Source organism: Plectropomus leopardus, chromosome 20 (genome assembly GCF_026936395.1).
Source record: "Plectropomus leopardus strain MGB_pleo_1.0 chromosome 20, ASM2693639v1, whole genome shotgun sequence".
In the NCBI taxonomy this organism is placed as follows: domain Eukaryota; kingdom Metazoa; phylum Chordata; class Actinopteri; order Perciformes; family Serranidae; genus Plectropomus; species Plectropomus leopardus.
This window is the reverse complement of record NC_142195.1, coordinates 8,341,918-8,355,881: the sequence shown is the minus strand read 5'-3', so window position 1 is coordinate 8,355,881 and position 13,964 is coordinate 8,341,918. Positions and strand designations below refer to the sequence as shown.

Below are 13,964 nucleotides of genomic sequence, written 5' to 3'. Positions count from 1 at the left end.
TTTTTTTTTCATAATTAGTGTATGAATTTTTGATTAATGCCCAAAACATGTTTTGTGAGGTCAAAGTGACCTTGACCTTTGTGACCTTTCCATGACTGTGGGAACCCTGTCAAGATGACCTAGTAGTTTTTTTTTTTAGGTAGATGAATTGAAAAGCAGTCGTTACACAGCCTGGATTAGGATACCATAAACCATGACATTAATCACAGCACTTACCTGTAACTGTCATTCTGGCAATTATACCTAACTAATGCAAAAATATCTGGACGTGAAGTAAAGGAAACATTGATTACAAAGGAGACACAATAGCAGTTTGCCTATCTTCAGTGCCAACGTGATATATGCGCCACAGCAGAAGCTCTGATTAGCGCCTAATTTCTCTGACAATCACTGTCCGAGTGAAGGATACGGGTGAAGTGCGATCGGATCATAGACGGTTTGAAGGACGACGATGCGTCATCTCCTTCCTGGAATACTATAGTAACAATGTCATTTCCAATGTGTCTCTTTCTCTCCACCTGCCAGACACAACAGACAAAAGAGACACACTGTGAGGAGAAAAAAAAAGAAACTTAACCTCAGTACTGGCTTCCTGCTGCCTGGATTCATTGATTTTATTGTCACTTAGGGGCAAAGCAGCAAGCACTGATATTCACCTTATAAAGTTATTACCAATTAGGAACACATTCACTATTAACACATCTAGAGAGAAACATTAGCATTCATTGGTTGGTTCCTGCCTAATGTTAGTACAATATTCCCTCTCAACCCAACAACTGAGGTATGTTCTGGACAATAACTTGATCCCTGTTTTATCCTATTTGTTTTCATTTTAGTAAGTTAGCAGCAATAAAAGTATGCTTAATTACCTGCTAGCAGCTCCCGTCTGCAGTGTACCCATATACAGTATTTACAGACAACTATAACCGTATACCTTGAAATTTAATGAAACTTAAAAACCTGATGATTCTTGGATAAGTCCTGGAGATCAGGCAAAAGCTTTTTTGATTGATTTCTAAGCTGATTTATTTGACATTTATTTGCAGTGGACATGAGGGATAGGTATATCCTTAGTAAGTGGAAGTCACACTGAATCCATAGATATGTGTGTTACGTCTGTGTGTTACAAATCACCTGAGTTGTGACTCTGAGGAGTACAATGTCTGACGCAAATTGCGGCAATTGGACAGAAACTGTTTTAAAGTACCATTATTATCTCCACTAGCTCTTTGGCACAGGCACTGCTGCTGCTGTTGACAGTGTTGTTGGATCAGCCAAATCAGTGGGACAAACTGCAACAACAAACTTTCCTTTCACATCAAATTTAATTGTTGCTGGAAAGGTGGCAAGTGGATTTAACTGAGCTTTTTTTCACTAAAAAAGCTGCCTATAGTGTTCAGAAACAATGCTTTTAAGACTGGTGTAAATCAGCATAATCAAAACCAAAACAATGAGCTTAAAGGTGCTAAAAGATACAATAGAGTTTAGGGGATTTATAGTTTTAGGTGATTATTCTCTGTGGATTCATTATTATGAACGACACCTGCCACACTACATCTCATTTCATCCACTGTGAACATAAATTTTTTTAACCACAGTAGCTTTAAAGTTAACGAGTCTGAATCACTCTGCTGATGTAAGGCTGCAGGGACGGGGACAGAGTGTGAGTGTGGAATAGGGTGTCATTTTAACGGCAAATATTTCCCAAGCTCTCAACACCATAAACACCTTCAAAAGTGGTGATAACTTCAGCTCTTTGATCTCAGAAACTCAGAGGCAGCAACATCGAGCACATCTACAGCACTATCTCTTGTCTCACCTGCTAGTTTTCTTTTTCTAGTTTGCGTTCTCTTAAACACCCCTCCCCCCTTTTTGGCCAGTGATGGCAATATAACTGGCAGGTCCATGCAACACTTTGTTTCAGAAAAACACATAACTACAGTGTCTTAACTTGAAGGACCATCAAGTCAAATTCTGCCCTTGTCCACCGCAAAACCTGCATTCCCATGAACTTTGCTGCTGAAGATCATGGTCCTCAGAAGATGAGACTATCATCAAAAATGCACATGCATATCCATAAAAGTTTTATAGGTGCTAAACAAGAAAAATCTGCACAAACAGATGTGAAGATACGAACACACTGCTGACGAATAGCAGTATGCAGGGTTTTTTTTGGTCAAATTCTTAAGCATGCTTTTTTTCATGGAATTAAATGACCACATACATGCTCCTCAGAGGATGAACCATTGTTATTTGGGACACTTTGAGCCTTCATGTGAGGCAACAATCAGGCTGAAAGGTCAACTTTGCACATGATCTTTTTTCCTTTTTGAAGACACACTGCTGTGAGATTAGCTCTGCACAATCATGCTCCAAAGAAGATAAATCCTTTTGATTTTAATCAGTACACAGCGTTATTTTTAGAGCTTTGTTTAAAGCCTTACCACCAGTAAGGCTGTACACTCTGTGAAAAAGTTGTCATGATGCTTTGCTTTACATTTAACACTTTTGGGGTGACACTGACACCATAACTTCACCAATTAATCTGAGCTGATTTGGTATCTTAGAGACTCAGGTGTGAAACATAATCACATTCTTTTATACGACTAATGTTTTCGCCGCTCAAGTCGATGGAAGACCAGCACTCACTCTAACATGCACTTTGAGCACAGACTGTTCCTTTTTATTGACCACCAGAATGTCTTTTTTTCTATCTTAAGAAGAAATCCAATTCCGTGTCAGATTTGCTAAGCAGACACCCTTTTAAATCATACTCACTAATATTGGCATTACAGAATGGAGCTCTACAGTAAAGCAATAAGATCTTTTCTTCTCCTTTTCTTTCTATAGAGAGCACATCTTGCCAAGTTGGCTGCCGTTGTATGGGCTTCCGATTAGTGGGGTATTTTTTCAGCTGAATGACAGAGACATGAAGACCTGTGACAGATGTGCAATTAAGTCTCTGCAGTTTCTCTAACGCTAGTGTAAAAGGGTTCCAAACTATGGGCAGAAGTTGGTGGTAAACGATGAAGGTAAAAGAGGAGTGATATATGCAAAAAGTAAGGAAAGAAAATAAAAAAATACATTTTGTTAAAAGTGGGGAGAGATAGAGAGAGAGAGAGAGAGAAAGAGAGAGAGAGAGAGAGAGAGAGAGAAATTGTTGAAATTGTTGCAAATCTGAGCCAATATGGGGCTACTGTATGTTTATTTCTCTGTCTTTTTGGATGACTCAACATTAACAGGACTAGGAGTCTGCAGCTACGCTAGCTGCTCTTTTTTGAGGCTGTTCTCAGGCACAACGGTGCTTTCAACCGAATGCAAAAGTCAGCATGCTATCATGCTCACAATGTCAATGCCAACATGAAAGCTTTAGTGGGGGTAATGTTTCCCATGTTTCCCGTCTTAATTTAGCTGCAAGAAGGATAGAATTTTGTGATTAGCACAAGACACAAAGTAAAGCTAGAGGTGGAAGAAATGTCATTAGTTTTGCAGGTTTTTAGTCAAAAACCAAAGTACTCAAAAAAAAAAAAAAATTGACCAAAGTTATAAAAATTAAATCAAATTAAATACAATTCAATTTCATTTAAAAAAACTGTATCCGTTAGAAACTTCATTTATGAAAAACATCAGTGTGTGTATAACTCACACACCCAAAAACAAGCACAACATACCTCAGGAGAGCATGAAAGTCTGAACCATGGCAGTTCATCTAATTAATACTTGTTAAAAAACATTAACTCAAAACCACATATGTCAACCTCATGATGGCGCTGGAGGAAAATTCAGGGGGATCATCAATATCTAAATGGTTCATCCTCTGGGGATCCCGGATGTCGGAAATAAATTTCATGTCAATCCATCTAGTACTTGAAATCTTCCACTCTGAGCCATAGAGGTGAGCTGACATTGCCAGAACTTAAAAAAATTGAACATTAAGACACCCACCTGCTGTTTGTTTTCTTTCGAGTAGGGTAACATGGTGGACACATGGAACATGAGCTCATGGCCCTGATACACTGTGTAGATGGACTTTATTCCTGTAGTGTCATCTGGAAGGGACAAAAACAGAATAAGACAAATATATTCAACAGAATATTGAAAAGCTTTTACTTTAAAATGATGATAGTATAATGATGTGAGCTCTCTTACTCTTGGTGTCTAGCCCTCCGCGATAACCTGCCCATCCCTGCAGCGTAATGGAATCACCCAGCAGATTGAGAAACTTTTCAAAGCTCTCACTCCCCGTCTCTGAAACAAGCAAAATACTTTTGACTCAGCAGATATTCTCTATTGCTACTGTTTCGAAATAGGGATCGTTTCACCTTTTGAGAGAAATACCTTTATTAGCATTCTTTCTGTAAGTTATTTGACCACTTTCATGATTTTACTCTAAATGTGAAGCGAACCACAGCAGCTAAAGTCATATTAGCTTAGCTTAGATTAGCATGACTGGAAACAAGGGAAAACAGCCAGACTGGCTCTTTCAGAAAGCAATAAAATCCACAAGGCAAAACCTGTAAAGCTCACTAGTTAACATGTAAATATCTTGTTTGTTCACTCTGTCCAAAAATATCTAAAAACAACTTTGTTACTATCAGAACCAGACTTGTTGTTGGCCCCTGCTTCCAGTCTTTATGCTAAGCTAAAGTCTGCTGCCTCCAGCTTCATTATGAAAATGGTGTTGACTTTTTCATCTAAATATTGCAAATAAAGCCCAAAATGACGACCTATGCCAATAATAGGTTTGGGCACTGTAAAATGTTTGATAGACTTACCATTACTAAACATCTCGTCATCTGTGAGCTGTCCGTCTTTGGCAAACAGGACGCCAAATTTAAAGTTGACAGAACCCTATAAATATATAGCTGGGTTAAAATTGTGAAATAATTTACAATTCAGGCATTTCGTATTATTTTCCAATGGCATACAGTGCTGCCATTGGAAGAAATATGATGCCAAAGACACACAAAAAGGTATTTACATGAAAATGAAAACAAGGACACACTGAGAGAGAAAAACTCATGAAGTTTAACATGAAAGCAGCATTTAAAGTATGCATTTACTATGCAGTTACATAAGAAGAATATAAAAATTAATAAAGCATACTATTAGAGTACAACTGTATTTAGAGATATATTTAATACGTATTTCCTGCAAGACAATATTATAAAAGAAAAAAAGAAAGAAAAAGAAAAAGAAACAAAAGGTCACAAAAGAAGTTTCTGTCCTTAAAAAAACCCCCAAAAAACAATCAATGAATACAATAAACTGTACAGTCAGAGCAGTATTATTCCATACCTCCTGTTCCTCCAACACCAGCAGATCCTGAACAAAGAGGACATAACAATAATCATTCAAGGTGAGCAGCAAACCAACCTGAAGATACTGTACACTTTTGATTGGGCCTGGTATGTAAGCTACATTTCATGGAAGCTGGCAGATGCTCTGAATCTCACCTTCTGAATCTCCGGGTTTAGGATCTCCCTCGGGCCTTTCTCAAACCTGTCCATGTTCATTGCACTGGGAGTAAAGGGAGGAGGAAGTGCAGGAAATAGTGATGAAAAAACAGAAAAGGGTGTTTAGGATCGATGGAGGACAAACAGCCCAAAGGGTTACACAGAAAATTGAGCGGGACCTGATACAGGGGATTTCTCATCCTGCTTGTACCATTTGTCCTCATTCAGAGTTTGAGCGGTGACGCTGCTCAGCCTGAGGAATTTATAATCTCCAATCTCCTGTTTCATGCATCACCTTATATCCTGTTACCTGTCGCTCAGGAAATCTGCTGCCTGGAACATAGTGTTAAAGATTTGTGTTCCCAGATTGGGTTGTTTTCTGAGCGACAAGTCCACTTTAGGATAAATGTGAGGATTTACTCATTTTGCAATATAGTATAGTAAACTGAATATTATTTTGGATTGCTGATTAGACAAAAAGAGCAACAAAAATATGCTGCCTTGGGCTCTGGAAAATTATAATAGCCATTTTCATTATCAATATTTTATGGACAAAAGATCATGGAAATATTCGTTAATTGCAGCCCAACACTGCGGACCAACAAAACTACATAACATTATAGTTCTTCAGAACTTGGCTGAATTTTTTTTGTGATTTAAATGATAAATGTGTCATGGCAACGCTGTAATAAAGGCCTCGTAAAAGCTGCTTTGGTTCATTGTGTTCCACTGTTGTTTAGATGCACATTTTGAGACCATGCTAATATCTGTATCTTATTCTAACAACATATAATCATACTCCAATGGAGACTTAAAGGGACACTTCACCCAAGAATCAAAAATACATATCTTTTTCTCATAGGTGTGGTCAGTGGTGGACAGTAACAAGGTACATTTACTTTAGAGTACTTAAGTACAGATTGATTTTTTAATACCTGTATTTTTCTTCAGTATTTTTTAAAAAATGTATTATTATGACATTTGCGAGGTAACTTTTGACTCCACTACATTTCTATGAAGGCTCTCGTTACTCGTTACATTTGCTTTGAAGTCAGTGGATTTGCTATTCTGACTAGGCAGCTCATCGGTAGTGACAGATAGAGAGAATTGGTCATTAGCAAGTGGATGTTTTTGGTTATGCAGTGTTAGCAATGGCTATAGTAGCATATGGAGATGAGAATTCACTAACACGCTTCCTGCTGCGCTGTGATTTGATTGGCTGATGTAGTGTAGTCGAAAGAAAATTGCTCCTCCATTAACGTGCTCACAACAAAGTATAGATTATCTTGAGTAACCAAATCTTTTTTTGGCGCTTTGAGCTCCACAAGTCGAGTGCTGTCTCGTTAAATTATTTTGGAGAGAAGGCAGAGATCTCCACGGCTGAAATCTCCAACACTCCCACCAAAACAATCTAGATTGACAAACAGCACAACAGGTATGAGGATAATTCTGTATTTTTAATTCTTGAGCGAATTGGTCCTTCAAAAAAGTATAATTTTCTTAATATCTGCATTTAGATGTGAAGATATTTTGTTAAAATGACAAGCAGCTTCATGGCAAATATGCTTTCACCTGCACAACAATAAACAGAGTATGTTTTATGGTAATTGGGTGAATTTGAGGCTCTGATTTGCTGTCTGTCACATTTGTATGCAGGTTTCTGTCTCAGTAGCAGCACGAGATAACCCACCGTAATAATTCTCATACATGTATTGTAAAAAGTGAATGAACTGAGTCGCCTCCGAGCTCCTGGCTGCACTTCTCACCTTAGGATGGACTTGACTGATAGTGTTTTGGTCGGGCTGTAGGGGAGGCTGATCTTCAGAGTGCCCTGAGCGAACAAGAAGGACACAGATCACGGATTACTTTCCTCACTTGCTGAAACCTGTCGCACTGCCGCTCATGTATTAAAGAATATCCTGCAAACAGTATTACCTAAAAGAAATTCACAGCACACAACATCTTTTTTTAATCAGTCGCAGCATAATTATAGGGGACCAAATTAAAGCGGGGCAATTCAGGCCAGACAAAGTTGTTCTGTTCAACAACAACAACAACATCCTGTACCAGTTAGAGTCTGACAGAAACAAGACAAATCGATGTGATCAGGCAGCGGAGGTGCACCGCCCTAATCAGGTTCCAGATGAGGCTAGAGGCCAAAATTAAATCCAAGCTATCCTGGTCATGAAGCTGAGTCACCACGCTACAAACACACAACAATGAATATGCATCTCTCTCACACACACAAACACACACACAACTACACAAACGGAGACTGAGAATTTTGCGATGGAAACCAAACAGTTTTTTTTAAGCAGGCTATAAACATTTTTCAGAGCCAGCCAAGTGGTCATTAGAGGAGCTGTAGTTTTTGGCACTTCATCTTTCTATAGGCATCACACACCTAAATTTAATGCTTTTTAAGACTTATTCAAGATCATTTTAACCAAATTAAAGAGAGAATTTTGGACAAATCATCTTTTTCTTATTCAAGCATTGCATGTAGGCGTACAGGTGAGCAATACATGTGTAGTTCCAAGCAGATGTAGGTTTTATGTTGGAATATGGTTACTGAAATGAGTAAGATTGACCTACATTTGGCCAACAGGTAAGTGCAAGTTTGAAGTAAAAAGACAGTGTTAAGTTCAGTGGGATGTTTAAAGATTTTCACAATTAGAAATGGGGACTTTCATGCAGAAGAGTTCAACTTATTTTGAGAGAAAGAAATTAAAAGATGGAGACTTCTAAAGAACCTGCAGACATTTTATACTTGATTTCATAAACCCCAAACTATTTTTACATATGTCAAGGATCTGAGCGCTTGTCCCAGCACTGCTGTGAGGTGCGCAGATGGCGAACTCACCGTCTTTCTCCAGAGGATGGCTCTGTACTGAGGAACCCGCTGGTTGTTCTGGTCTGAGAGGACGACTGACAGGTAGAAGGGATTCTTCTCTGCGTCTGTGCCCACATAGTTCTGGTGGACTGAGGGAGACAGACATAATACACAGATACAATTATAAATCACACACACAAAGACCAAACAGGGAGCTGAAGTTTTACTCATTTAGGTGGAATGTTTTTCATCTTATCCTCTGCCACCGAAACAATTGCATTTTCGATTTTCTCCTCCTTTTTGTCCTCCTTTCTACCTACTCTTTCATTATTTCAGTTATTCCCCCACCCCATTGCTAGTTTTCCCTTTGTGTGACATGGACACAGACAAAGATCTCTACAGCATTCATGCCCCTGCTTCTTCGGTTGACAGAGTAACATCTTCAGGAACAATGCTGCACAGACCTCCAAACCCAATTAGACGCAGGATCTCTGCCTGCACCGCTGTTTCCCTGCCCTCCTCTGGTACTTTATTTTCCTCCAGTGTTTGCTTTATTCCAATTTCTTTCTGAGTTCATGCTTTTCAGCACCCTTATTCTTCATAACCCTGTTTTTATGCTTCAGGTGAGCAAGGTTTGGTTGCAATTATACACTTATTAGCTTAGAGAGCTGGAGCTGTTCTCCGTGTGAGAAGAAAGCACGTTGTAATCAATCAGGATTTGTCTTCATATCCAATGCAAGAAAACCAAACGAGGTCAAACTGTTTTACTATTTTTCACCCAATCATCAAGAAATCGAGGATTCACGTCTCTGCATTGGATGCTTCATTAGATGGGAAGCGCTCATGTTAGAATAATTGGCCTACAGTTCATAATGTGCCGTGTTGTACTATGCAGTCGGCTCTGCTCAGGCTGTGAGACACAGATGGCTCAGCTGCGGTCCAAACAGGTCGAGCCAACTTTCTGGAGACGTTTTAAACTGCCCATGCCGTACCATGATTAGACCCTGGCTGCAGGAGAAAAAAGGCACTTCTCGCCGTCCAACTTTCCTCCACAATTATCTCCATCAATCTTGGGCTCCGTCCTTTATCTCAACTTTTTTAAAGCTGGAGGCATTCCTGCTGGTTCGGGTAAAAAAACGCAGACAATGATCTGTTGTTGTGTGGTTTTCTGTGATGCCCACACTGCGGGCTGGAGGATGTTAATGAGGACCGCGAGATGATGAGGATCAGAGAGGTGAAGGGGCAGTTGACCACTTCAAATGTATTTTTGAACAATCACAGAAGAGAATGGCTTCTGCTATACCAAATCTGACAAGTTGATTTTACTTTTTTAAAAATCAAGGAAACTGATTGCCTTTAGAAATGTAAGTAAATATAACCATTAAACTTCCCTTGTGTTAATTTTGTATTTGATTGTTAAATTTACTGAAAATAAAGTTCTATTTACCGAAAAACATCAAATATGAGCCTCTCCAAATTAAACGCCCAGTCCCTATAGCTTTAGTAAATGGAGCAGACTATTGTTATCTTAATTATATATTTAATTATATTATAATTATATATTCAAAATTGTTTTACAGAAAAAATATTTCATTTTTTCAGGTCATTTCTTGCTTTGTATTATTTTTGTTTTACTTTATATTTTTTTCTTGGGTTTTTTGTAGAAGGTTAAATTTTCAGGTTTTTAGGTTTTCAGGTTAAATTTTCACAAATTCCTTGCTAACCTTTGGGTCATTTTTTCTTTCTTTTTTTTGCTTATTACCTTCTTCCCATGTTTTTGAATAAAAAAAAAAAATCAATTTGCCTAGGTCTCAAATGGTTAAATAGGTAATTTGTAATGTTCTTCTGTTTTAGCTGCATTCATCTTTGCTGAGCAAGTTTTGTATGGAAGGAATTAAAAGCCCATCCCTAAAAGATGCAAGCACAAAATAAAAGCCTTTTGAGTTCAATGATTTAAGCAAATAATAACCTTGGCTATTAATCGAAGTTTTACCGTACTTCAATTCGTTAAGTTGTTGCAATGTAAAAACAACTGGTTTATTTGACTCAGTCTTTCTAAGTTTTAGCAACTTCCATGAATAAAGTTTACTGTGCTATATATCTGAATTCTGCTGGTTGCAAACTAGTCAGTCGTGTAATCTTAAGAATGTTAACAAAGCAGAACTTGCAGGTCTTCTCACGTCAAAATTGGCAAAATCCTCTTTTCCGTGATCAAGTTAAGTTGGACTAACTTTGTTTACAGAAGTTGCAAACACTTAAAAGAACAAGGTCATTTCACTTGTCATTTTTACATTGCAACAACTTTACAAAATTAAGTAAATACACCTGGTAAACCTAACACTTAGATATAAAGTGAAAATATATTAAGATTTATAGTTATGTTTACTTTCCTTTTTCAGGGCAATCAGTTTCCAAGATTATTTTAAGGAAGCTCAACTGGTCAGATTCTGCAGTGCAGCCTGCAGCAGAGCACTGGGCTCGTTTCAGAACAGTCCGATCTTAATTGTGTTATCTGTTGGAGGCGAGCTCTGTCTGCTGGTGGTGAGGCTGCCTGTCCTCTATGGGCTTCCTCGTTGGGCGGTGTGTGGGATTAGTGTGTGGTTGAGACTCTCGGTGGGGATATGGCTGGATGCTAACAAGTTTTGGCCTTGAATGAAGAGCAGCGCAGCATGAGGACAAGGCTGACTTCATAAGATAAGAGGCGTCCCGTGGACCAGCAAAGAAATTCAGAGGATGTTTTTATTTCTGCAGCTCGCCCTCACCCCCTGTATGTCTCTCTCTCTATCTCACGCTTACACCGTGTGTGAGGTTTTTTTTAAACGTAGCACCACAGAGCAGCACTGACCTTTTCCCAGGAAGTATTTAAAGAACCATCTGGTGTGGTACTCTGGATTCTCCAGATGGACATCAGTTCTCCTCCAGGTTCCCGGCGTGTAGTCCAAAGCCTGTTTTTAACACACACACACACACACACACACACACACACACACACACACACACACACACACACACACACACACACACACACACACACACACACACACACACGACACATTGTCATCGTGATGGTCACAGCTTGAGTCACAGCAGTCTCCTTTGTGGAAAACTGTTACACAATGCAGCAGTAACAATTAAAATACAAGTCAAGGAATCAGATCCGGGCACGGGGAGCTACAGTCGGTCTATTTGCTGTCATTGTTTCATCGTGATGGAAATAATCCATAACAAGAAGTGAGACATAAGCGAGGGAGTGAGTCACAAACACTGTGACAGCATTTTTGAAAATAAAAAGCAACAGAGATGACTAACACATACTCTGAACAATCAAAACTGCACTAAGTGTGACATAATAAAGCTGTTCAGCATGTGTTAGACCAATGTTTCTCTTATCAAGTTGTATGACTTTAAGGACGGAAGACATGTATGCTGGGATAATGAAATGAAGAGAGCTGGCAAGGAAGACAGCTGATGGACAACATGATTTCTCTGCATTATTCAAGAATAGTTTAAGTCTTCTACTATGAGCACTGGGGCACATATGCACACATTGATGCATTTATCAAGAACATGTGTAGTGCTGGTTCAGACTGTGCCTGATTCTAGATTGGCTGATTGCTTTTCTCCAGTGTTGCTACTTGTGGCTTCATCGAGAGCCGCTCATCCAAACAACCTCACACTCGACACTGTGCTGCTTCTTTGGGTCCTGAAGAATACATGACAGCTGCAACCCCTTGCAATGCTGGAGTATACACGTCGTTTGCTGACAGCTACCGATTTGGGACCAGGCTATTTCCTGGAACGACAGCTTTCATTTCAAAAGTTACATCAATGTTGCTCGAAATTGTTCAGGTTGTCACAATGTAACATCTCTGGTCTCTCTTTCTTCATCTGTTGTTGAATGTAGCGATGTGACGGAAATAAAGACGAGTACCAATATGTAATACCTCTTCTTAACATACCAGCAAGTGAACAAGTAAATTCTGAAGGACGGAGCACAGAAAATTGTTTACATCCACTACTAGCAACGTTGCAGCACGAGGAGGGAATGAGATTTTTGTTTAGCGCCATTGTGATTTCTCACTCTGCAAATGAATGTCTAAGTTTCTTCACAACTTGTGTGAATTTCTTAAACCTTACAGGGTTTCTGTTTTTCTGAGAGATAGTTATTGGACAGGCTGTGGGGGCAGAGGCATTAAGTGGGTGCACTTTACATCATGAGAAAACCTGAACAGGAGGATAGGTCAGCTATTCAGGTCATGCGACTTCATGCCAATATTCAAAATTATACTCATCATAGGTATCAAAGTTCAAACAAAAGTCGATGACCATGAGGTACGTGTAGTTGTTTTTTGTGTTTATCATATTTTAGGCAGAATTTTGATTTGAAAAAACTTTTTTTTTAACCGTTGTAGTGATCCCGATTGCCATCCACCTTTTGTCCTCTGGGGTCAAAAATGACCCCGCCTGGTTTGACTGTTATTTAAAGCATGTTGTATAAATTGTCAATCAATTCTGTGTTACAACTTTAGCCTTACTTCAGTCCAACCCATTGCCATACATTATTCCCTTCGTTTTGGAATTTAGGGCCAATACCTTGTTTACAAGTATAAGTATAAAAAACATTTACAAGAATAAGTATAAAAAACATATTTTGACAAAAGCAAAAGATTTCATAAGGGGTCAGAATGACCCCAGGACAACACGAGGATGATTTAATATGTTCTGTTGAAAAATAATGATTTGGATTATTAGAACTTATAATCAGATATACATCATTAATTAATAAATCATAAATCATTAATTCCTATATATTTTTTAAATTCTTATTGTTTTTCTACCTGACAGTTCATCAGATTTAGAGGTTGCTTCACCAATTTGTATCACTGCAACTGATAAATTCTCCACTCCACTAACCAAAACGATCCCCTAAGTTATTGTGAATAAATTAAGTATAATTTAATAATAATGTGTCTGAATCGCTGACCATCACTACTCTACGGCCTAAAAATGACCGTCACTTCAGGGCTGAGTGGATGGGTGCGATGCATGTGCACAAAACAGTATTATACAGCACAGACCTCATCTGACGAGCCATTCTCCACCCTGAAGCGTCCTGCCCTCTGAATGGCCCCATCTGCGTCACTGGAAATTAGCTGAGAGGGAGACAGAGAGACAGAGAGACGGAGAGAGGGAGACATGTTTAAAATTAGACATGTGACAAACCATGACTTGTGGCAGACAGTAATAAGCAGGTCATAAGTACATTAGAGGTGGCTATCATCATGGACGGAAGAAAGAGGAACCATGGCGGACACATCAACTCCATGTGACAACAGCAGCATGAGTCCGACCCCATACATACAGCATCTGTCCTCAGCAGCTTCCCGACGTCTCTCCACACGTCTTTAATCATCAATAATTACTCAAGTCTTTGCAATGACTCCTGCAACCTCATCGTCGCTGTGATTTTTTTTTTCCTTCACTCTCACATCTGCCACCCTCTACTTATCGCCACAATTATCTGTCTCTTGCTGACTCACCTCTCTCTACTACAGCATTGGAGAGGAGACATTATGAGAGTGAAATGGGACAGTTAATGATAGTGGAAGAGTGAGAACACAATGTATCCTCTGGAAGTTCATACAACTTATGGAAATGATTAGACATGTTGGGAA

The 13,964-nt window shown here is 39.0% G+C and overlaps 1 protein-coding gene across 7 annotated transcripts in view; it reads right to left on the bottom strand.

The window, feature by feature from the left end:
- The window catches only part of garnl3 (GTPase activating Rap/RanGAP domain like 3), a 121,544-nt gene that overhangs the window by 28,091 nt on the left and 79,489 nt on the right, over positions 1–13,964 (bottom strand). For all 7 annotated transcript variants that reach the window (XM_088070692.1, XM_088070690.1, XM_088070695.1 and 4 more), the window contains 11 exons: positions 13,368–13,442; positions 11,135–11,234; positions 8,320–8,438; positions 7,223–7,287; positions 5,457–5,520; positions 5,299–5,325; positions 4,776–4,851; positions 4,150–4,248; positions 3,946–4,049; positions 410–518; positions 217–262 (listed from right to left, as the gene is read on the bottom strand). In XM_088070692.1, the coding sequence (XP_087926818.1) occupies positions 217–262; positions 410–518; positions 3,946–4,049; positions 4,150–4,248; positions 4,776–4,851; positions 5,299–5,325; positions 5,457–5,520; positions 7,223–7,287; positions 8,320–8,438; positions 11,135–11,234; positions 13,368–13,442 (884 nt within the window). The remainder of the gene's footprint in view (positions 1–216; positions 263–409; positions 519–3,945; positions 4,050–4,149; positions 4,249–4,775; positions 4,852–5,298; positions 5,326–5,456; positions 5,521–7,222; positions 7,288–8,319; positions 8,439–11,134; positions 11,235–13,367; positions 13,443–13,964) is intronic.